General features: G+C 43.7%; 1 protein-coding gene across 4 annotated transcripts in view; it reads left to right on the top strand.

Moving 5' to 3' along the window:
* The first annotated feature begins 641 nt into the window (after positions 1-641).
* LOC139558576 (ras/Rap GTPase-activating protein SynGAP-like) overlaps positions 642-25,891 on the top strand; it is a 112,412-nt gene continuing 87,162 nt past the window's right edge. For 2 of the 4 annotated variants that reach the window (XM_071373778.1, XM_071373776.1), the window contains exon 1: positions 642-1,098. In XM_071373778.1, coding sequence (XP_071229879.1) covers positions 1,077-1,098 — 22 coding nt within the window. In that variant the 5' untranslated portion in view covers positions 642-1,076. The remainder of the gene's footprint in view (positions 1,099-25,891) is intronic. The other 2 variants (XM_071373777.1, XM_071373779.1) reach the window with 2 other exon arrangements.

Here is a 25,891-nt window from a genome sequence, read left to right as displayed (position 1 = left end):
CATTAGGAGAGGGGAAAACATAGAAACAGGGGAGGTTGAGTAGCCTCTAACCCCTCCCCGAAATCATGCAATCTACTTTCACTGGTGGTTGGTAGGTTATAAACTATTTAAATCCTTTAAAAGTTTAAATGAATGAAGTAGGTATTTAATTACCTAAATTACCTTCATGCTTAAAGGGACAATCTGCAGTTGCTACATACATTTACTTAGAAATGAATGGTATGTACCCATTGATTAGTGAAGAATATAACTTATTTAAATCCATCATGAGCTTAGTTCCAGTGTCATACCCCATGAAAATCCAAAATATGAGCTTGTTTTCCTCAAATGTTTGTAAACAAAGTAAATATAAACAAACACTATATAGACTCAAAACATGTTTTAAACTATAATTTTGATAGCATGTATGTTACATCCATTTCTCCAGTCCTGTCCCTCAGCTTTTTACCGAAACGGGCAGGGACTCCGCTTTGCTACTGTTATTGTAACCGCTTATTACCGCTTTAATAGGAACTGAGAGAAAAAAGACGTGAAAATATAATAGTCTATAGTATTAAACATTGACACTACCCGCCAAGCTCCCGGGCACTATTTTGAACGTGCGTGTGTGTGCCAAGCGTATGAGCGTGCTTCTACGAGAACGCGGAAAATAGTTGAATTCAATGGGACTAAATTCAATGGGCATAGACTTTGTTCTGATGATAATTAGGTTGAGAACGATTAAGATAACCTATAACGTGCACTTGGTAGCCTAATGCATTGCACACGCAACCGCTCAAACGCTCCACCTCTTCTTGCTTCTCTCTCCCACTCACTTCGGCTCGTGTGACATACCCTATTTCTATGTAGACTACAATTTACATGCATTGATGTTTATGTCCTTTACTCAATCGTCGGAAATGGTTTCCAAAGGAGATGGACTGAGTCATTGTTATACATTTCTGTTGTATTTTGTCAGTTAACGGTTCCTAGGCTTTGCGCGATCATTATGTAGCTGTCTAATTAATGGAATTTCTATACTGACGAGATTGAAAGTGCTGAGAGCTTGCTCTCGGTGACTCCGATGTCTTAGGACCATGTCCTATGTCTCTTCGCAAGGTAAGATACCCAGATATTTAACAGCTCTTACAATCACGCTCGCTCTCGTTGCCTCATCACCCACAGAGAATGAGTAAGTGGTACAGTGCAGGTTGCGAGATTGTTTCGCGCTGTATCATTTCGTAAGGTATAAAATCATCGTGGTGCTTTGTCAACTGGACTATTTGATTTCCTGTTGATAGAGGTGGCCAAATGTTGTGTGTGTATGCACTGTAGCTGAATTGTTACAGTATTTCTTTTTTTTAAATGATATGTCTTCTTAACTAGTTCAGTTGATGGAAACACTGCATGCGTGACTAGTTGGTCCTGAAATACTCTGAGATGATTATAGAGCATTAAATGTACTTGATGTTCTAATAGTGTGTATAAGTCGGTTATTATTATTAAATTATTGATACGAAATTGTTTGTTTTTTTCAATGCACAACCTGACCCTTTCGACAGTGCACTTCTCATTTGTATGGGGGAGCTGTTGGCCTCAGAGTGTTTTACTAAAGCCTACGCCAGCCACTGCACTGCACACATAGTGTATTTTTAGATTTCAAAATAGCCCAACGTTGAAAAGTCGTGGAATTGAGGTGAGAATATTTGGAGCACGGGGTCATAGTATTACATCGATAAGCTGAGGGTCATTTTAGTTCGTGTTTTGCATAGCCCAAACAAATGAAACCATTTCATATTTCTTAAATATGGATATACATAGGATCAAGCTGATACAGGTTTGTGTTATGGCTTTGGAATTTAGTAGTCACAATGTTGGACTGTTAATCGGAACTGTGTATCTGCTTTGTATTCATTTCCTGTTGTAAATATATTGAGATCTTATTGTCACTGGACTAATTGGTTAATCACCCTAGACATAATTAACAGCCCTTGTATAAATCATGTTAAGGCTCTTCCTAATACTGTGATGTAGTCAGGGGTTAACTATACTCACAAGGACCATGAATATATGTTTGAGACAACTTAAAGAAAAAAATATCTCACTAATTGGTCTCTTGACCAATCAGATCAGGTCTTTTGCCAAAATTGGGCAACATATCAGAATTTGGCTGCCTGTGTAAATGCAGTCTCAAGGCTTATGTTAAAAAAACTTTCATTCGTAGCACAATAAGGAAATCAAAAGGCCTTGATCAGTAAGAACTAATTTGTTTAGTTCATAAAATATACCATTAATCATCTCAAAGTCCATATCAATCTTAGTCTGAGTACTCCCCTCCACATAAAATAAATAAACAGAATAAACATTTACCAATTTAACTTGATTGAGAATGGAGAACATTTGTTATTTGTAAACTGACAAATAATAGCTTGGTTCCTTAACCCTTGAAAGAGCAAACATGCAACTTCACTCAGCTTTTCTTTCATGTTTTGTCATTCTGTAGACATTCATTTGAATATATAATGATCTCAGCTCATCAACCGAATTGTCACATATGTTTGCCCCAAAATATTTGGACATTATCTGGATTTTATAGATGACTGGAGACATCAACATTACTGTATGTGCTGTAACCCAATCACTGCGTTTGTTGTTGTAATGCACAGATACTTCCTGGCAAGTTTGCTTAGCTTTGAGAAGTTCACTTTGACCTTTAAAGTGTCTCATTAGTGTATCAGAAAAGATGTTCAGAATCCTGATACAATTGTTTTTAGGACTAAAACCACTCCTAATTTAGAGTTAGGGTGTTGAATTATGTTATGAAACGTTTAGGACAGTTCATTAGGTGTGATATTTAGATTTTGGTTAACACTTTATTCAGCCCAGCCTCACATTCAATTCGCGCATATATGTACAAAATGTATTTCAGCAGATTTCGTGCGTTTTTGTGCATTTTTGGGGTGTTTTGGGGTGGTTCAATTCGTTTGAAAATACACGAATTTCTGTGCTACTTAATTTGTGCGAAAATACACGAATTTCTGTGCTACTTAATTCGTGCGAAAAGACACGAATTTAACCAGTAGGCGACATAAGCCGTTGCAACAACCATAGACGCGATCGCCTGTATTTATTTATTTTACGTTATGAATATATAGATATTTTGTCTTTTTTTTAACCATATAACCATAAGAGGTTATATATATATTGTCTTTATTTAATCCCTATTAAAACATTGTGGTTTTATGCCTATATGTACTGTTTTCGATTTTTCTGAACAGACTTTTCAGTATAGAATGAATGTAAGCAATGCATGATGGTTAATGGTGTTTTATTCGGTTGTAGTTCCATGTATTTCTTAAAAAATAAACGTGTAAACCATTTTTATTGAACAGAATGTAACTGAAAATACAATGGCAGCCTTGCCATTGTCCATCAATAACAAAACATTTTTTTTTCGTATAACATTTGGGGAAACGTATGCAGTCATTGTAGTCTTACATTTTGTTGGCCAACCAAAATTACCAAAACGTTAACCCGTAATAAGGCTAGGGTGGCTGAGTGTAAATACATGGCTCTGAGTGTAGCACCTTTTCACTAGAAACGTTCTTGTGTTCAAATTACCGTCAGTGCGAAATAGCTAGAAAGCTTTCGTATTTCCACTTGGCTACACCTACGGTTACGATAACGATAAATCAAGTGCAATACCTGCGTCGACCTGTGTCGAGCAGCAAAACACCGGAAAGCTTCTAGCCTACCGGAAAGTTACAAGAAGAACAAGAATAGTTACCTCATCCGGTCATGTGACACTCTGGATGCCCCCTAAAAGCAATTTCAACCGTTTTGAAAAATTACGCCTGGTAACCCCAAAAAAATACCAGGTGCACGAAAAGTTTGGACTTAGAATATTTTTTGAAAACCTCCATAAATCACTCAGGCCATTGACTCGAGAAGAAAAAACATAAAATATTTTCCAGAAGAAAAAACAGAATATTTTTTGAAAACCTCCATAAATCACTCAGGCCAGCACCCATTGATTTGGGGCGGTAGTATAGCGCTCCCAGAGCGGGTATGGAAGTCTGGATCCCCCCTAAAAGCATTTAAGGCTCTGTGTGTCTTTAAGCACCATACTTTTTCACTCCGTCCTTGCTGTGTGTGTGTGTGTGTGTGTGTGTGTGTGTGTGTGTGTGTGTGTGTGTGTGAGAGAGAGCTTTTCTTTGACATCTGTTTAGCGAAATTACTGATTTACAGTTCATGAGGGTTGACCGATTCACACATTTAAAGTTTTGGAAAGATCTGACCTTTTTAAACCTTCGAAACAGCACCTATGACCCCATTTTAAGGCACTTCCGGTTGGCACAGGAAGCTATAAGTAAATACATATCCTGATCGGGGTATGCTTTTACAGAATCCTGAGTTTTAAGTCTATACGTTAAGAACTGACTGATTTACACAGGGTTGAATGCACTATATATCACAAACTGCTGGTTGGGTATGGCAAAACACTTTTAGGGTGATTTTATCACTTCCGGTTGCTCCAGGAAGCTTAGAATCAACACAGGTAGACCTCATAGTGGCTTGATGGATTGTCATTGAAGACAGGTTCATAAGACATTCATAACCCACATAGGCTTCAGGTTGAATTTAGGGGTGCAGGCAATGTGTTCCTATGGGGTGAGATGTCATTGTAAACTGTTTGATGTAAACACCTTCTTTTAACTGTTAAGGGTTAATGCCACACGGTCAAGGTTAGGCTTGCACAGAGACCTTAGGAACGTTCCTGAGGTCAAATTGTGCTTCTAAACCTTAACAGTTCTCTCTCTGTCTCCCAAAAGCAAAAGACTTGAAATGTAGGTCAAGGGTCATCTTCTTGTCACTGTCGCTGCGCTCAGACCGAGCAAGCTACGGTCAAGCGGGGCATCTCGTTGAACTCGGCATGGCTATGGTGATGTCATTTTTAGTGGTAATTTCAGAATGCTATTTTGGTGGTTTTTCACTGTTGAAACATATTGCAAATGCACAAAAGTCAACTAGCAAGTCAGTGTCCATCAGCCAATTAGATATTTTCAGACACCAAACTGATACCATCTGACTCCAAACTCACTTTTTCCAACTCGTTTAGAAGCCAACTATCACATATTTCAGAGCAGGCCCAAAATTCACAGCGCCTTCCATTTAAACCATAATAAAACAAATAATAGGTAGTTATGTTCTAGCTGCGGGTCCAGTTTTCACATTATTTTTAGCCCTATGTGAGGCGACCTCGAATCCCAAGTTTCGGCTCGATAGGTCATTCGGTGCCCGAGCAAAACCTTAATTGGTGCTGAAATTCCACTTTTTTCCATGCCTTGCTACGGGGTCCTTGAATGAGCTATCGGACAGAAATGTCGGGGTCCGTCTCTATGGGCCGAGCCGGTTTCAATGCACCTAGTCGTGCAACTCTGGGACTTTTCTAAATGTCACCATTTTGTAATGCTCAAAATGAATTGAAGTCAATGCAAATGCACCGAGGCTTTTTATCGGTCCAAGAACCTTCTAGAGCCACATAACTCACCGTGCTTAATCGACCTGAGCTCTAGAACAGGTTTGTAAAGTTTCAGAACTCTAGGTCTGACGGTTCTTTAAAAGTTCAAACAAAAGTAACTATTGCAGGCACTGTCTGCCTCTAAGCCCCTCAGTGTGTCACTCCATCCTTTCTGTGTGGGTGTGTAAATTTTTCCTTGAAATCTGATGGGATGAATGACTGATTTACAGTTCATGAGGGTTTCCTATTCACATATATTAAGTTTTGGAAAGATTTGACTTTTTTAACCCTTCGAAACAGCCCTTTTGACACCAATTATGGCACTTCCGGTTGGCACAGGAAGCTGAAAGTAAACACATATCCTCATTGGAGTGGGCTTTTACAGAATCCTGAGTTTTAAGTCTATACGTTAAGAACTCACTGATTTACATAGGGTTGAATGCACTATTTCTCTCAAACTGCAGGTTGGGTATGGCAAACACTTTTAGGGTGATTTAACCACTTCCGGTTGCTCCAGGAAGCTTAGAATCGACACAGGTAGACCTCATAGTGGCCTGATGGATTGTCATCGAAGACAGGTTCATAAGGCATTATTAACCCACATAGGCTTCAGGTTGAATTTAGGGGAGCAGGCATGTCTCCTATGGGGAGACATGTCATTGTAAACTGTTTGATGTAAACACCTTCTTTTAACTATTAAGGGTTAATGCCACACGGTCAATGTTAGGCTTGCACAGATCGGGAGGACCTTAGGAACGTTCCTGAGGTCAAATTGTGCTTCTAACCTTAACGGTTCTCTCTCTGTCTCCCAAAAGCAAAAGAATATGAAATTGAGGTCAAAGGGTCATTTGGGTCCTTCTTCTTGTCCCTGTCGCTGCACTCAGACCGAGCAAGCTACGGTCAAGCGGGGCATCTCGTTGAACTCGGCACGGCCTGGAGATAATGGCAATGCCATTGCAGGCTTTGTGTGTCTTTAAACACCGTACTTTTTCACTCCATCCTTTTATCCCCTTTTCTTCGTGGTATCCAATCGCTAGTAATTACTATCTTGTCTCATCGCTACAACTCCCGTATGGGCTCAGGAGAGACGAAGGTCGAAAGCCACGCGTCCTCCGAAGCACAACCCAACCAAGCCGCACTGCTTCTTAACACAGCGCGCCTCCAACCCGGAAGCCAGCCGCACCAATGTGTCGGAGGAAACACCGTGCACATGGCCCCCTTGGCTAGCGCGCACTGCCCCCGGCCCGCCACAAAAGTCGCTGGAGCGCGATGAGACAAGGATATCCCTACCGGCCAAACCCTCCCTAACCCGGACGACGCTAGGCCAACGGACCTCCCGGTCGCGGCCGGCTGCGGCAGAGCCTGGGCGCAAACCCAGAGACTCTGGTGGCGCAGCTAGCACTGCGATGCAGTGCCCTAGACCACTGCGCCACCCGGGAGGCAGATCTGACCTTTTTAACCCTTCGAAACTGACCCTATGGCACCATTTGAAGGTACTTCCGGTTGACATAGGAAGCTGAAAGTGAACACATATCCTCCTTTGGGTAGGCTCTTATATAATGTTGAGGTTTAAGTCTTTATGTTAAGAACTGACTTATTTACAGAGGGTTAAATGAGTGTGTGTTATTTCATAAAATCACATAAAATCACAGAAATCTGGCAGAGCTTCGAGACCCACTTAAAAAATGTTCGTCTGAACACACTGCAACTGGATCTGTAACTTTTTTTTTTTTTAACTCCTTTTTGTGAACATGACCAATTTGTCAATGTACGATTTCTCTTAAATTACGATAGATAAATGGCTGGTTCTTTTTTTCCTGACACCGTATGCTTATGTACTTTGACGTGAAGCGGTCAAATTAGCACCCTACTTTGCGTTTTTGACCTTTAATCCCAGAAAAATGGCCATAACTCAAAAAGCGTTGAGGCCTCGACGCCATCTTGTTCGGGGCCAACTGTCCATTACGTCTTCGAAATATTTTCCGTTTAGGAGAAAAGGCCACATGCATTTGCAATGTGCTTGTGCATTTGCAATATTATTTATTTTCCCTCTGGTGGGAATTTCCGAGACTGCGGAAAAATGACCAAAATTTGTTATTTTTATAAAACGGAAACCGAACGTCCGAGAGATTTAGTTTGATGACTTCCTGAAAGATCTCTCCCCCGCGCACGGCCCGACGCCGTCCACGAATTTTAGAAACGTTGCAGGACGTCTAGTAAGGGACCTTACATTTGCAAGTGGCGTTTCTCACTAACCATATGGCGAGTGCTAAAATGTTCCCTTAAGGTATGGAAAGGCCTTGGAAAGGCCATAAGTGTAAGCCAACATAATTCATTATTTTACATTCACATGTAATACATGCATTATGAAGAAAATGGTGTAATTTAGGCTCCACGAAATATGAAATGGGTTATGAAGAAAATCGTGTATGGTTGCCTACATGACAAAAAGGCGTTCTGATTACAAGTGCACCAGTATCCAAAGTATTAAGCGAAATCAAGCACAGAAAACAGCATTGGAATTAATAAAACAATATTTCCCACGAATTAAGTCGCACTTAAATGTGCGTCTTTTCTCAAAAATTCTGTTCAGCAAGTCTAAAACAGTACATATAGGCATACAACGACACATTTTAAAACATGGTTAAACAAAGACAACATTTCTGTATATTCATGACGTTGAATTAGCCATTAAGACGAACAAAAATGAAAGACAAATTATCGCGTCTACATGGTTGTTGCAACGGCTTGTGTCGCCTACTGGTTAAATTCGTGTCTTTTCGCACGAATTAAGTAGCACAGAAATTCGTGTATTTTCGCACGAATTAAGTAGCACGGAAATTCGTGTATTTTCAAACGAATTGAACCACCCCAAAACACCCCAAAAATGCACAAAAACGCACGAAATCTGCTGAAATACATTTTGTACATATATGCGCGAATTGAATGTGAGACTGTGTTGCTTTATTTGAAGGATACTTATTATAAGGATGTCCTAAAGCAGTGGTATACAAACTTTTTAAACTGGGACCCCATTTTTTTTTGCCAGAATTTTTCAGGACCCCATTTTTTTTGGGCCAGAATTTTTCGGGACCCCATTTTTTTTTTACAAGACTTTCTCGTGACCCTACCCCTAATCTAATGACACAACCTTAAAATCGTTAAATGTATATTTTTACATCAACAAATAACCGTCAATTCATGGCATTTTTATTTCTTATCAACATAAATACATTTACTCAATAAAATTGTATTTTTATTTGCAATTTTTGGTTCGGGGTGGGGTTGGCAACCCTACTGCAGTTCCCCGAAACCCCAGTAGGGGTCGCAACCACGACTTTGAATACCACTGTCCTAGAGGGATACTTCACTCAAATGACAAAACTAATCGTCCATTTACCAAAATCCATTAGGCCTACTTGTAAAACTCTATCCGAGTACAAAATGTGTATGCTTAAGCATAGCAGAGTTCTAGAATATTGGACCGTTAGCTTTCATACTTTGCGAATTCTCGTCGCTGCTCTGGCAATTTCTCCACACATTCAACTGCATAGAGGCGTAAATGGAGCCGCGTTGGTTGGTAATATTGGGGAAGTGCGCAGTCGGGCTGTGTGGTCTCAAATGTCCCTGCGTCTGTGGATTCTGAATTACGCTTAATGAGTTACTCACCCTGTGAAACTAACCCAGTGTGTTCCATTTTAGCTAGAGAGAAAAGGGAATGTAGTTTTGGTCCTGTGAGATGCAGAAAATAGTAACCTGTCCTCGATTCATAGATAGACTGAAAGGAATGTAATAGCCCTTAGGAAATGCATCATCACTTCCCTGGCACACACCCCAACACACCCACCCCTTGACTGATACAGCAACATGCACACACAAAGAAACAGTTTCATGCATACACTAGACTGGAGTAAATATAAGATTGTAAGTTGAAACCCAGGGCTGACTGAGGGAATCTGAGGTGTGAGGCGGAAGGTTACTGGTTTTAGACACGGGTCCCCATGTAGGGTGACCACATTTAAAATACCCATCTCATTATAAAATGCATCTTCCAATTGCAACCTCTGCCTATGCCCACACATATTGTTTCAATAACATTTTCTATTTTTAATACCCTCAAACATCAAGTTAGGCAGACCTAATTTCAAAATAGGCCATCATCCCTGTCAATCGTGAACAATAATTATTATCACATTTTACCGGTGAAACGTCCAAACTAACTTCATCTGCATGCCAGTCATTTGATCTCAATCAGTTTCATGGGAATATGCATTTACATCGTCTTGACTTAATGTTTCATAAACAAATTAGAGCAGATGGTGTTAAACAATAGCAGAGCCTATAGCCTTCCTGTATTTTGTTAAAATCCAAGCACATGTCACGCCCTGACCATAGTAAGCTGTTTTTTCTCTGTGTTGGTTGGGGCGTGATATTGACTAGGGTGGGTCATCTAGGGTTTTTGTATGTCTATGTTGGCCTGATATGGTTCCCAATCAGAGACAGCTGTTTATCGTTGTCTCTGATTGGGGATTATATTTAGGTAGCCATTTCCCTTTTGTGTTTGTGGGATCTTGTCTATGTTTAGTTGCCTGTCTGCACTATTTGTATAGCTTCACGTTTCGTTCGTTGATTTTGTTGTTTTTGTTCAGTGTTTCATTCATTAAAAGAGAATGTACGCATACCACGCTGCGGCTTGGTCTCTCTCATACGACGATCGTAACAGAAGATCCCACAAAAATGGACCAAGCAACGTGTACAGGAGGAGTGGACTTGGGAGGAGATCCTGGATGGAAAAGGACCTTGGACGCAGGCCGGAGAGTATCGCCGTCCTAAGGAGGAGATCGAGGCAGAGAAAGCGAAACAGCGACGATACGAGGAGATAGCTCAACGGAGCAAGCACGAGAGGCAGCCCCAAACATTTTTTGGAGGGGGCACACGGGGCGATTGGCGGAGTCAAGGTTTAGACCTGAGCCAACTCCCCGTGCTTACCGTGGGGAGCGTGTGACCGGTCAGGCACCGTGTTATGCAGTGATGAGCACGGTGTCTCCAGTACGCATTCATAGCCCGGTGCGCTCTGTTCCAACTCCCCGCAGTTGCCGTGCTAGATTGGGCATTCAGCCAGGACGGACTGTGCCGGCTCAGCGATCCTGGCCTCCGGTGCGTCTCTTCGGCCCAGAATATCCTGCGCCAGCTCTACGCACGGTATCCCCAGTGCGCCTTAACAGCCCAGTGCGTCCTGTGCTAGCTTCCCGCACTTGCCGGGCTGGAGTGAGCATCCAGTCAGGAAGGGTTGTGCCAGCTCTGCGCTCTAGATCTCCAGTGCGCCTCTACAGTTCAGTGCGTTCTGTGCCTCCTCTACGCACTCGCCCTGAGGTGCGTGTCATCAGCCCGGTGCCACCTGTACCGGTCCCATGCATCAGGCCTCCAGTGCGCCTCCACAGTCCAGTATGTCCTGCGCCTCCTCCCCGCAGTCGCCCTGAGGTGCGTGTCATCAGCCCGGTGCCACCAGTACCGGTCCCACGCATCAGGCATCCAGTGCGCCTCCACAGTCCAGTACATCCTGCGCCTCCTCCCCGCAGTCGCCCTGAGGTGCGTGTCATCAGCCCGGTACCACCAGTGCCGGCACCACGCATCAGGCCTCCAGTGCGCCTCCACAGTCCAGAGCTTCCGGCGACAGTTCCCAGTCCAGAGCTTCCGGCGACAGTTCCCATTCCAGAGCTTCCGGCGACATTTTACAGTCCAGAACCTCCAAAGACGGTCCACAGTCCGGAACCTCCAACGACGGTCCACAGTCCGGAACCTCCTGAGATGGTCTACAGTCCGGAACCTCCTGAGACGGTCTATAGTCCGGGACCTCCTGAGACGGTCTATAGTCCGGGACCTCCTGAGACGGTCTACAGTCCGGGAACCTCCTGAGACGGTCTACGGTCCGGAACCTCCTGAGACGGTCTACGGTCTGGAACCTCCTGAGACGGTCTACGGTCCAGAACCTCCGGCGATGGTCTGCGGTCCGAAGCCTCTGGCGACGGTCGGCGGTCCGAAGCCATAGGCGACGGTCGGCGTTCCGGAGCTTCCGGAACGCTGGAGATGTCTCTGGAGAGACCTGAAAATAGCTGTGCAGCGGCACTCTTCATCCAAACTGACAGAGCTTGAGAGGATCTGCAGAGAAGAATGGGAGAAACTCCCCAAATACAGGTGTGCCAAGCTTGTAGTGTCATACCCAATAAGACTCAAGTCTGTAATCGCTGCCAAAGGTGCTTCAACAAAGTACTGAGAAAAGGGTCTGAATACTTATGAAAATGTGATATTTCCATGTTTTATTTTTAATACGTTTGCAAAATTTTCTAGAAACCTGTTTTTGCTTTGTCATCATGGTGTGTTGTGTGTAGATTTGATGAGGGGAAAAAAATATTTAATACATTTTAGAATATGGCTGTAACGTAACAAAATGTGGAGGGGTCTGAAAACTTCCGAATGCGCTGTATAGGCCTATGGGCTAGGCTACATGAGGTGTACAACTATAATTTTAAAAAGGCGCAAAAAAAAGGCATCATTCACAAGTCATAATATATAATTCACAAGTGATAGGCTAAAATTGTCACTCATCAGACTATTCTTGATTTAATCTTGTTTTTACATATACTAAATAATATATGTGTGAAATTTGTTTTGATTTAGAATGGATCATTATCATGCACCTGTATCAAACAGGGGTAGCAGGAAAAAATACATGTCATCTATGCACTTAAAATGCGAATGGAGGATGGTTTTCCGGTGGCTCATTTTCATGCCAGCCAAGTAGGCTATACTCCTGTTGTAAAGATAAACAATGTGCTTTATATTAGGAAAGTTGAGAAATACATATAGTATGCCATGCCTATAGAACGTTGATGGGATCCTCCTCTTTTTAATAGAGGCCATCACTGTTTTCTTGCGCAATTGCATAGCCTATAGAAATGTTGCACAACATGAGCTCATGGGCTCTCATAAAGTGTTTGATTCGATTTTTGAACACATTTGCATTGATGTCAGAGTGATTACAGGGACAATAGAATGCTGAGTACCAGGCAGTTAGCAAGTTTGGTAGTCTACTAATGACCAGCAGCAGCATCAGAGCTTGGAGAAGCGTAATTACCATGACTAAACGGTCACATGGAATTTGACTGCCTTCATGACTCGTGACCGCCGGTGTGGCGGTAATACGGTCATCGCAACAGCCCTAGTTCAGAGTAGCTAGTGAGACAGTTGTATCGTGAGTACTGTGTGTCAGAGTAGTTTAGGTCTTGTGATGAAATGTCTTCTGGCTAACTAGCAAAGCTAGCCCTCTGTTTCCCACCCCTGCACTGAATATGGACCGCTATCACATGCATGTGTTACTCCCACTCCCAGAACTCACACACACCCACGTACAGACACAGAGAAGAGCAAGGACCAGTCTTGTTCTTGTTCACCATTGAGTAACGACGCCCAGGCCTGCAACGTAGTAAGATACTTTTTACATTTCAGAGCTCTCAATAGTAATAAGGGGTACCCCAGGTTTTTCAAGGTTGCAACCGGTATTACTTCATTGAATGTTTGTTTTTTCTGATGGTGAATTACTGAGTTTACTATGACTTTATGAATTCTATTTCTTCTGCATGATACCATACTGATTGGTTCTGTTTCTGATTGAAGCCTTTTCTTCTTGCATGATCCCATACTGATTGCTTTTGTTTCTGAGTTGTAGTGTTTTACAACATACAATTTGGGTTTATTAAGAGTTATATGCCTTGCATTTGATTCCATTCTAAATAGTTTTATTTCTGTATATACTGAATTAAGCCCAAAGGTAATTTGTACTGTCCAAATATAATATGTTTTCCTAATACAAGATCATGTATGCCAATTTCCTTCATTTGGTTATTTTTGAGTATACAGTTGAAGTCGGAAGTTTGCATACACCTTAGCCAAATACATTTAAACTCAGTTTTTCAAAATTCCTGACATTTAATCCCAGTAAAAATTCCCTGTTTTAGGTCAGTTATAATCACCACTTTATTTTAAGAATGTGAAATGTCAGAATAATAGTAGAGGGAATACTTTATTTAAACTTTTATTTATTTCATCATATTCCCAGTGGGTCAAAAGTTTACATACACTCAATTAATATTTGGTAGCATTGCCATTAAATTGTTTAACTTGGGTTAAACGTTTTGGGTAGCCTTCCACAAGCTTCCCACAATAAGTTGGGTAAATCTTGGCCCATTCCTCCTGACAGAGCTGGTGTAACTGAGTCAGGTTTGTAGGCCTCCTTGTTCGCACATGCTTTTTCAGTTCTGCCCACAAATTTTCTATAGGATTGAGGTCAGGGCTTTGTGATGGCCACTCCAATACCTTGACTTTGTTGTCCTTTAGCCATTTTGCCACAAGTTTGGAAGTATGCTGTGTGTCATTGTCCTTTTGGAAGACCCATTTGCGACCAAGCTTTAACTTCCTGACTGACGTCTTGAGATGTTGCTTCAATATATCCACATAATTTTGCTTCCTCATGATGCCATCTATTTTGTGAAGTGCACCAGTCCCTCCTGCAGCAAAGCACCCCCACAACATGATGCTGCCATCCCCGTGCTTCACAGTTGGGATGGTGTTCTTCGGCTTGCAAGCCTCCCCCTTTTCCTCCAAACATAACAAAGGTCATTATGGCCAAACAGTTCTATTTTTGTTTCAACAGACCAGAGGACATTTCTCCAAAAAGTACGATCTTTGTCCCCATGTGCAGTTGCAAACCGTACTCTGGTTTTTTTATGGTGGTTTTGGAACAGTGGCTTCTTCCTTGCTGAGCGGCCTTTCAGATTATGTCGATATAGGACTTGTTTTACTGTGGATATAGATACTTTTGTACCTGTTTCCTCCAGCATCTTCACAAGGTCCTTTGCTGCTCTTCTGGGACTGATTTGTACTTTTCACACCAAAATACGTTAATCTCTAGGAGACAGAACGCGTCTCTTTCCTGAGCGGTATGACGGCTGCGTGGTCCCATGGTGTTTATACTTGCGTACTATTGTTTGTACAGATGAACGTGGTACCTTCAGGTGTTTGGAAATTGCTCCGAAGGATGAACCAAACTTGTGGAGGTCTACAATTTTATTTCTGAGGTCTTGGCTGATTTCTTTTGATTTTCCCATGATGTCAAGCAAAGAGGCACTGAGTTTGAAGGTAGGCCTTGAAATACATCCACAGCTACACCTCCAATTGACTCAAATTATGTAAATTAGCCTATCAGAAGCTTCTACAGCCATGACATAATTCTCTGGAATTTTCCAAGCTGTTTAAAGGCACAGTCAATTTAGTGTATGTAAACTGACCCACTGGAATTGTGATACAGTGAAATAATCTGTCTGTAAACAATTGTTGGAAAATGTACTTGTGTCATGCACAAAGTATATGTCCTAACCGACTTGCCAAAACTATAGTTTGTTAACAATAAATGTGTGGAGTGGTTGAAAAATGAGTTTTAATGACTCCAACCTAAGTGTATGTAAACTTCCGACTTCAACTGTATGTGGTCACCTCTGTTTTACATCCTACAACGCTCAGTTACAGTAGGGGCACAGTAGTGGGGTTACATTAGCTAAATGGTTAGCAGGATTTGCTAGCTAGCTGTTCTGCTAGCTAGATAAAGTAAAGACACTGCCTTGACACTCGGCAGCCAGCTACTGGTATCTGCTTCATGGAAACCAGTCCATTTTGATTGAATTATAATGTTAGTATCTACAGTGGCCAGGTAGCTAGCTTGGTAAAGCATTTAGTATTGTGTGCATTGTGCTGCACTTACTACCCCATTCGTTTCATCTGGAGTGTGTGTGACTGCCTTGCTCAGTTAACAGGCTAACATTAGCCAACTAGCCAGCTAGCTAACTAAGAAGCTAGGGCACATAATCAAACCTATTCAAAAAAATCCTTCAAGCACAAAACTCCTTAGCTAGATGTAAAATATGTAAAGACTTGCTCTAGAAAAAAAGATGTAGGGCCCTATTATGCAGCTTTATTGTTTTAGTTAGAACAATTATGATGAAAAGGTGGTGGATTAGACCGGAAAAAATTGCCCTTTTTTTTCTTCTTCTCACACCTGTTGGCTCCCCCACGTGGAGGTTCGTGCTCTCTGATGGGCTCAATGTCAAGTTGTCGGCCACTGTCGAGCATTGGGATGTAGAAACAGCAGGTTCGTCTGTACCACGTCAGTACGCAGCAGGTACACATTTTGTTCTAGCAAGAGAAGGAATGGCCTCCTACTGTGATAAGAATTATCGGCAGTCTGATTCTTGGTGTTTACTGCTTAAGGAGCCGTCAAGACCTGCATTCAAATAGTTACTGTTTTCTTTCAAATACTTGAAAGATTTAAATTACTCTTTGAATCCAGGTCTGGTGCCAGCCATCCAGTACTGCCATTGTGCAGTACTGATACTCTGAATGATCGGCTACGAAAATCCAACTGACATTTACTCCTGAGGTGCTGACCTGTTGCACCCTCGACAACCACTGTGATTATTATTATTTGACCCTGCTGGTCATCTATGACCATTTGAACATATTGGTCATGTTCTGTTATAATCTCCACCCGGCATAGCCAGAAGAGGACTGGCCACCCCTCATAGCCTGGTTCCTCTCTAGGTTTCTTCCTAGGTTCTGGCCTTTCTAGGGAGTTTTTCCTAGCCACCGTGCTTCTACACCTGCATTGCTTGCTGTTTGGGGTTTTAGGCTGGGTTTCTGTACAGCACTTTGTGACATCAGCTGATGTAAGAAGGGCTTTATAAATACATTTGATTGATTGTGGCCTTGAGAAAAGCATTTAACCCCTAACTACAACACAGGTAGCGCTCTGAGACCCCAGCCTGTTGTGTGTCAGGGGGTTGGATAGAGTGACTGTTTTCTTTTGTAGAAAATATTCCCTAAGACTTTTATTTGATAAACTGCTCTCATAACACAACTGATAAATGTGTTATGAGGGGCCTCCTGGGTGGCGCAGTGGTCTAAGGCACTGCATCGCAGTGCTAGCTGTGCCACCAGAGATTCTGGGTTCGAGCCCAAGCTCTGCCGCAGCTGGCGCGACTGGGAGGCTCATGGGCGACGCCCAATTGGCCCAGCGTCGTGGCAGGCCGGGCGCAGTGCACGCTGAACAGGTCGCTAGGTGTACGTACGGTGTTTCCTCCGGGCTTCCGAGTTGGATGTGCGTTGTGTCAAGAAGCAGTGCGGCTTGGTTGGGTTGTGTTTCGGAGGACGTGTGGCTCTTGACCTTCGCCTCTCCTGAGTCCATACGGGAGTTGCAGCGACAAGACAGTAACTACTACCAATTGGATACCACGAAATTGGGAGAAAAAGGGGTAAAAAAATAAATGTGTTATTGATACTGCAACACTGTGTTGTGAATTCCTTAGTGTTCAAATAGTGTTACCAAGTTGATTCGACCATGGCATCCTATATATTATTTTTAAGGCAATGTTTTTTACTTTTGACTGGCCAACAACAGAAAAGACTAGTGATTTTGGTTATATAATCTACATGCATGCATCAGTTGACACAGCACCTTTTGAACACCTTGTGTTATGGAGTGTTGAGATTTGTCACTGGATGCTCCTCACACATAATTTCTTATTGTATTTTATTTCTTTTATAAGGCTATAACTAGTAAACGTACCACTAGACCTCTGTTCCTTGACCCAGACCAGTCATGGTTCTTATAACCTCAGATCATCCCAACTACACAGTAAATCATGGATAGTTGAAATCATAGTGTTAAAGAAATGTGGGTTAAATTGACACTTCTAGGAGTTATCTTAACCCTCAAGAGACCCTTGAGTTAGTGTTGATAACTGGAGTTGATTGGGACAGAGTATTTCTAACTCCATTAAGAGTAACCAGATACAGGGAGTTAAATCTATGGCGTTATCCACAGATATGTTGCAAGTTGATTTTTGAAATAGTTTGTTATTGATTTTATGCTAACACAAAAATAAGAAACATACATTTTTCTAAACTAATCCAATCTATAAGTGGTTGTATTTATAGCACCGTTAGTGACATAGTTGTTACAGTTTACACTGTGTAGGTAGTCTCCAAATAGTGTATTTTCGTCCCTACTATGACAGGTATTCTAAATGCTATATGTGGGTAATGTAGAAGTGCTGGATATCTTCCTGCAATTTGGATTCCCATAGAGATTCGATATCACATTGCAAACCACTATGTGACATATTAAGAAATATTCAAATAAGGCTAAAGACACAGTTTTTCAGCTCAGGATGACAAGGCCTACATGTATTTACTATGGTGGTGGGTATTTATTTATATTTATGTTTTTATGCACGAAAGTTGTTTTGAATGGATCAAATATGCCTCCCTTCGGAAAGAGGTATTCTAACATCAGTGAAACATTCTGGTTTAATAAGGGTGAAATTAAATTTAAAAAAATCCATAGTGTGGAGTTGCTTTTGTCATGGCCTTCTATTGTTTCACACAAGCTCTTTCCTGTTGCAAATCTGGCAACTTTCTTATAACCTTTTGTGAGAATGTCAGATCACTTCTTTTAAACAGTACCCTATGTCAGTCTGTTCCACCCTACTTTCACCTCTGCAAAGCAGTCATGTAAACTCAGCAAAAAAAAGAAACGTCCTCTCACTGTCAACTGCATTTATTTTCAGCAAACTTAACATGTGTAAATATTTTGAATGAACAGAACAAAATTCAACAACTGAGACATAAACTGAACAAGTTCCACAGACATGTGACTAACAAAAATGTAATAATGTGTCCCTGAACAAAGGGGGGGTCAAAATCAAAAGTAACAGTCAGTATCTGGTGTGGCCACCAGCTGCATTAAGTACTGCAGTGCATCTCCTCCTCATGGACTGCACCAGATTTGCCAGTTCTTGCTGTGAGATGTTACCTCACTCTTCCACCAAGGCACTTGCAAGTTCCCGGACATTTTTGGGGGGAATGGCCCTAGCCCTCACTCTCCGATCCAACAGGTCCCAGACGTGCTCAATGGGATTGAGTACCGGGCTCTTCACTGGCCATGGCAGAACACTGACATTCTTGTCTTGCAGGAAATCACGCACAGAATGAGCAGTATGGCTGGTGGCATTGTCATGCTGGAGGGTCATGTCAGGATGAGCCTGCAGGAAGGGTACCACATGAGGGAGGAGGATGTCTTCCCTGTAATGCACAGCATTGAGATTGCCTGCAATGACAACAAGCTCAGTCCGATGATGCTGTGACACACCGCCCTAGACCATGACGGATCCTCCACCTCCAAATCGATCCCTCTCCAGAGTACAGGCCTCGGTGTAACGCTCATTCCTTCGACGATAAACACGAATCCGACCATCACCCCTGGTGAGACAAAACCGCGACTCGTCAGTAAAGAGCACTTTTTGCCAGTCCTGTCTGGTCCAGCGACGGTGGGTTTGTGCCCATAGACAACGTTGTTGCCGGTGATGTCTGGTGAGGACCTGCCTTACAACAGGCCTACAAGCCCTCAGTTCAGCCTCTCTTAGTCTATTGCGGACAGTCTGAGCACTGATGAGATTGTGCGTTCTTGGTGTAACTCGGGCAGTTGTTGTTGCCATGCTGTACCTGTCCCGCAGGTGTGATGTTCGGATGTACCAATCCTGATCAGGTGTTGTTACACGTGATCTGCCACTGCAAGGACGATCAGCTGTCCGGCCTGTCTCCCCGTAGTGCTGTTTTAGGCGTCTCACAGTACGGACATTGCAATTTATTGCCCTGGCCACATCTGCAGTCCTCATGCCTCCTTGCAGCATGTCTAAGGCACGTTCACGCAGATGAGCAGGGACCCTGGGCATCTTTCTTTTGGTGTTTTTCAGAGTCAGTAGAAAGTTCTCTTCAGTGTTCTAAGTTTTCATAACTGTGACCTTAATTGCCTACCTGTAAGCTGTTAGTGTCTTAACGACCGTTCCACAGGTGCTTGTTCATTAATTATTTATGGTTCATTGAACAAGCATGGGAAACACTGTTTAAACCCTTTACAATGAAGATCTGTGAAGTTATTTGGATTTTTACGAATTATCTTTGAAAGACAGGGTCCTGAAAAAGGGATGTTTCTTTTTTTGCTGAGTTTAGTAGAGCAATGGATGCAATCCGATGTACTGTACGTAGATCTTTTTAGGCGAATGTGTTACAGATCTTATGTATTTTTTTATTTTTTATTTAACTTTTTTCTTATTTGAATAAGAACAAATTCTTATTTACAATGACTGCCAAGGAAGAGTGGGTTGTTCAGGGGCAGAATGACAGATTTTTACCTTGTCAGCTCGGGGATTCGACCTTTCGGTTACTGGCCCAACGCTCTAACCACTAGGCTACCTGCCGCCCCCAAAGATAACAGATAACCTTCTGATTTAAACTCCCTCAATTCATTAACAACTAAGTGGTCACAGCTAAGTGGTCTGTGGTTTGGCTGCCCAATAAAACCTGATTCAAGTGGCCTGGCCATTGGTCTTGGGCAGTGGCGTGTATTTATCGATGCTAACAGAAGCTAGGCTTCCCCACAAAATGTACCCCCAAAAATGATTTATCTTTCATCTCTCTGTGTTTTCATAATTTAAATTACATTTGCAAGAAGCTGAGTGTATCTCACTGAAGAAAGCATCCGAGCGAGCATCCGAGCGAGCAAAACAGCGGCCCTCTGTCTCTCTATCTGTTTTCCAACTTCCGGCGCCGAAAAGAGATGGCCGCCTCGCTTCGCGTTCCTTGGAAAATATGCAGTATTTTGTTTTTTTATGTGTTATTTCTTACATCGGTACCCCAGGTAATCTTAGGTTTCATTACATACAGTCGGGAGGAACTACTGAATATACGATTAACGTCAACTCATCATCGTTCCTACCAGGAATATGACTTTCCCGAAACGGATCCAGTGTTTTGCCTTCCACCCAATACAATGGATCTGATCCCAGCCGGCGACCCTGTGCGACGCCGAAAAAGGGGCAAACGAGGCGGTCTCGTGGTCAGGCTTTGGAGACGGGCACATCGCGCTCCACTCCCTAGCATACTACTCGCCAATGTCCAGTCTCTTGACAATAAGGTTGACGAAATCCGAGCACGGGTAGCATTCCAGAGAGACATCAGGGATTGCAACGTGCTCTGCTTCACGGAAACATGGCTAACTCAAGAGACGCTAACGGAGTCGGTGCAGCCAGCTGGTTTCTTCATGCATCGCGCCGACAGAAACAAACATCTTTCCGGTAAGAAGAGGGGCGGGGGGGTATGCCTTATGATTAACGAGACGTGGTGTGATCATCATAACAACACACAGGAACTCAAGTCATTCTGTTCACCTGATCTAGAACTCCTCACAATCAAATGTCGACCGCATTATCTACCAAGGGAATTCTCTTCAATCATAATCACAGCCGTATATATTCCCCCCCAAGCAGACACATCGATGGCCCTGAACGAACTTTATCTGACTCTTTGTAAACTGGAAACCACACACCCTGAGGCTGCATTCATCGTAGCTGGGGATTTTAACAAGGCTAATCTAAAAACAAAACTCCCTAAATTCTATCAGCATATCGATTGTGCTACCAGGGCTGGAAAAACCCTAGATCATTGTTATACTAATTTCCGCGACGCATATAAGGCCCTCCCCCGCCCCCCTTTCGGAAAAGCTGACCACGACTCCATTTTGTTGATTCCAGCCTACAAACAGAAACTCAAACAACAAGCTCCCGCGCTCAGGTCTGTTCAACGCTGGTCCGACCAATCTGAATCCACGCTTCAAGACTGCTTCGATCACGCGGATTGGAATATGTTCCGCATTGCGTCCAACAACAATATTGACGAATATGCTGATTCGGTGAGCGAGTTCATTAGGAAGTGCATTGACGATGTCGTACCCACAGCAACGATTAAAACATTCCCAAACCAGAAACCGTGGATTGACGGCAGCATTCGCGTGAAACTGAAAGCGCGAACCACTGCTTTTAACCAGGGCAAGGTGACCGGAAGCATGACCGAATACAAACAGTGTAGCTATTCTCTCCGCAAGGCAATCAAACAGGCTAAGTCCCAGTACAGAGACAAAATCGAGTCGCAATTCAACAGCTCAGACACAAGAGGTATGTGGCAGGGTCTACAGTCAATCACGGATTACAAAAAGAAAACCAGCCCCGTCGCGGACCAGGATGTCTTGCTCCCAGACAGGCTAAACAACTTTTTTGCCCGCTTTGAGGACAATACAGTGCCACTGACACGGCCCCCTACCAAAACCTGCGGGCTCTCCTTCACTGCAGCCGAGGTGAGTAAAACATTTAAACGTGTTAACCCTCGCAAGGCTGCAGGCCCAGACGGCATTCCCAGCCGCGTCCTCAGAGCATGCGCAGACCAGCTGGCTGGTGTGTTTACGGACATATTCAATCAATCCTTATCCCAGTCTGCTGTTCCCACATGCTTCAAGAGGGCCACCATTGTTCCTGTTCCCAAGAAAGCTAAGGTAACTGAGCTAAACGACTACCGCCCCGTAGCACTCACTTCCGTCATCATGAAGTGCTTTGAGAGACTAGTCAAGGACCATATCACCTCCACCCTACCGGACACCCTAGACCCACTCCAATTTGCTTACCGACCCAATAGGTCCACAGACGACGCAATCGCAACCACACTGCACACTGCCCTAACCCATCTGGACAAGAGGAATACCCATGTGAGAATGCTGTTCATCGATTACAGCTCAGCATTTAACACCATAGTACCCTCCAAACTCGTCATCAAGCTCGAGACCCTGGGTCTCGACCCCGCCCTGTGCAACTGGGTCCTGGACTTCCTGACGGGCCGCCCCCAGGTGGTGAGGGTAGGTAACAACATCTCCACCCCGCTGATCCTCAACACTGGGGCCCCACAAGGGTGCGTTCTGAGCCCTCTCCTGTACTCCCTGTTCACCCACGACTGCGTGGCCATGCACGCCTCCAACTCAATCATCAAGTTTGCGGATGACACTACAGTGGTAGGCTTGATTACCAACAACGACGAGACGGCCTACAGGGAGGAGGTGAGGGCCCTCGGAGTGTGGTGTCAGGAAAATAACCTCACACTCAACGTCAACAAAACAAAGGAGATGATTGTGGACTTCAGGAAACAGCAGAGGGAGCACCCCCCTATCCACATCGACGGGTCAGTAGTGGAGAAGGTGGAAAGTTTTAAGTTCCTCGGTGTACACATCACGGACAAACTGAATTGGTCCACCCACACAGACAGCGTTGTGAAGAAGGCGCAGCAGCGCCTCTTCAACCTCAGGAGGCTGAAGAAATTCGGCTTGTCACCAAAAGCACTCACAAACTTCTACAGATGCACAATCGAGAGCATCCTGTCGGGCTGTATCACCGCCTGGTACGGCAACTGCTCCGCCCACAACCGTAAGGCTCTCCAGAGGGTAGTGAGGTCTGCAGAACGCATCACCGGGGGCAAACTACCTGCCCTCCAGGACACCTACACCACCCGATGTCACAGGAAGGCCATAAAGATCATCAAGGACAACAACCACCCAAGCCACTGCCTGTTCACCCCGCTATCATCCAGAAGGCGAGGTCAGTACAGGTGCATCAAAGCAGGGACCGAGAGACTGAAAAACAGCTTCTATCTCAAGGCCATCAGACTGTTAAACAGCCACCACTAACATTTAGCGGCCGCTGCCAACATACTGACTCAACTCCAGCCACTTTAAAAATGGGAATTGATGGAAATTATGTAAAAATGTACCACTAGCCACTTTAAACAATGCCACTTAATATAATGTTTACATACCCTACATTACCCATCTCATATGTATATACTGTACTCTATATCATCTACTGCATCTTGCCATCTTTATGTAATACATGTACCACTAGCCACTTTAAACTATGCCACTTTATGTTTACATACCCTACAGTACTCATCTCATATGTATATACCGTACTCTATACCATCTACTGCATCTTGCCATGCCGTTCTGTACCACCACTCATTCATATATCTTTATGTACATATTCTTTATCCCTTTACACTTGTGTGTGTGTATAAGGTAGTAGTTGTGGAATTGTTAGGTTAGATTACTTGTTGGTTATTACTGCATTGTCGGAACTAGAAGCACAAGCATTTCGCTACACTCGCATTAACATCTGCTAACCATGTGTATGTGACTAATAAAATTTGATTTGATTTGATTTGATTTATCTGATGCTTTCTGGTCATAAAGAGTACGACGTTGTTGCCGCCCGTAGCATTGAATGCATGGGAAGCCAGCAAGCATTTGACCTCCCTTGATTAAAAAAAGTATAAAATAATAGCAGATCAGCGTTGCGCTAAACTGAGTGAGTTCAACTGTGAATGGTCCTGGCACACCAAAAAAAGTTTCAAGGGAAGCCCATTTGGGTTTGGTTTCACTCCTATCGCAGACAAAATACATCAGCGATAGAAACAATTTGAATTGTTGCATCTTGTTGTGTTGTTGTCCTCCGGTGGCTAGCTAGCTAAAACATGCTCTTGAGCTGACCGGGAAAAGACAAGGATGTCATCAAGATAGACAAACACAAACCAGTTCAACATGTCACAGAGCACGTCACGGAGCTTGAAAACTATTACGGACTTGAAAGGGAAAGCCAGATGTGAGCTGCCCAGTGACGCTCATCTGGTAGACGCTGAGCCTACCAGATGAGCTAAATGTCTTTTATGCTCGCTTCGACGCAAGCAACACTGAAGCATGCACGAGAACACCAGCTGTTCTGGATGACTGTGAAAACGCTCTCGGTAGCAGATGTGAGCAAGACCTTTAAACAGGTTAACATTCACAAAGCCGCAGTGCCAGATGGATTACCAGGACGTGCACTCAAAGCATGCGCGGACCAACTGGCAACTGACATTTTCAACCTCTCCCTGACTGAGTCTGTAATACCTACATGTTTCAAGCTGACCACCATAGTCCCTATGCCCAAGGAAGCGAAGGTAACCTGTCTAAATGATTACCGCCCCGTAGCACTCATGTCGGTAGCCATGAAGTGCTTTGAAAGGCTGGTCATGGCTCACATCAACAGCATCCTCCCAGATACCCTAGAACCACTCCAATTCACATACCGCCCCAACAGATCCACAGATGACGCAATCTCAATCGCACTCCACACTGCCCTTTCCCACCTGGACAAAAGGAACACCTATGAGAGAATGCTGATAATTGACTACAGCTCAGCGTTCAACACCATATTGCCCACGAAGCTCATCACTAAGCTAAGGACTCTGGGACTAAACACCTCCCTCTGCAACTGGATCCTGGACTTCCTGACGGGCCGCCCCCAGGTGGTAAGGGTAGGCAACAACGCGTCTGCCACTCTGATCCTCAAGGAGCCACTCTGATCCTCAAGGAAGGCATCAGGGCCCCTCAGGGGTGTGTACTTAGTCCCCTCCTGTACTCCCTGTTCGCCCATGACTGCGTGGCCAAACACGACTCCAACACTATTATTACATTTTCTGACGACACAACAGTAGTAGGCCTGATCACCGACAACAATGAGACACGCTATAGGGAGGAGGTCAGAGAACCTGCATTGTGGTGCCAGGACAACAACCTCTCCCTCAATGTGAGCAAGACAAAGGAGCTGATCGTGGACTACCGGAAAAGGCGGGTCAAACAGGTCCCCATTAACATCAACGGGGCTGTAGTTGAGCGGGTCGAGAGTTTCAAGTTCCTTGGTGTCCACATCATCAACGAACTATCATGGTCCAAACACACCAAGACAGCCGTGAAGAGGGCACGACAAAACATTTTCCCTCTCAGGAGACTGAAAAGATTTGGCATGGGTCCCCAGATCCTCAAAAAGTTCTACAGCTGCACCATTGAGAGCATCCTGACCGGTTGCATCACCGCCTGGCATCTGACCATAAGGCGCTACAGAGGGTAGTGCGTACGGCCCAGCACATCACTGAGGCCAAGCTTCCTGGACCAGGACCTATATAATAGGCGATATAAGAGGTAAGCCCATAACATTGTCTAGAGACTCCAGTCACCCAAGTCATAGACTGTTTTCTCTGCTCCCGCATGGCAAGCGGTACCGGAGCTCCAAGTCTAGGACCAAAAGGCTCCTTAATAGCATCTACCCCCAAGCCATAAGACTGCTGAACAATTAATCAAATGGCCACCGGACTATCACATTGACCCCCCCCCATTTGTTTTGTACACTGCTGCTACTCGCTGTTTATTATCTATGCATAGTCACTTCACCCCTACCTACATGTACAAATTACCTCAACTAACCTGTACCCCCGCACACTGACTCGGTACCGGTACCCCCTGTATATAGTCTCATTATTGTTATGTTATTGTGTTATTTTTTAATTTTTTAAATTTACTTTAGTTTATTTTGT

Source organism: Salvelinus alpinus, chromosome 29 (genome assembly GCF_045679555.1).
Source record: "Salvelinus alpinus chromosome 29, SLU_Salpinus.1, whole genome shotgun sequence".
NCBI classification, from domain to species: Eukaryota; Metazoa; Chordata; class Actinopteri; order Salmoniformes; family Salmonidae; genus Salvelinus; species Salvelinus alpinus.
Note: the sequence above shows the minus strand (reverse complement) of the source record. Positions and strands in the feature narration are given on the sequence as shown.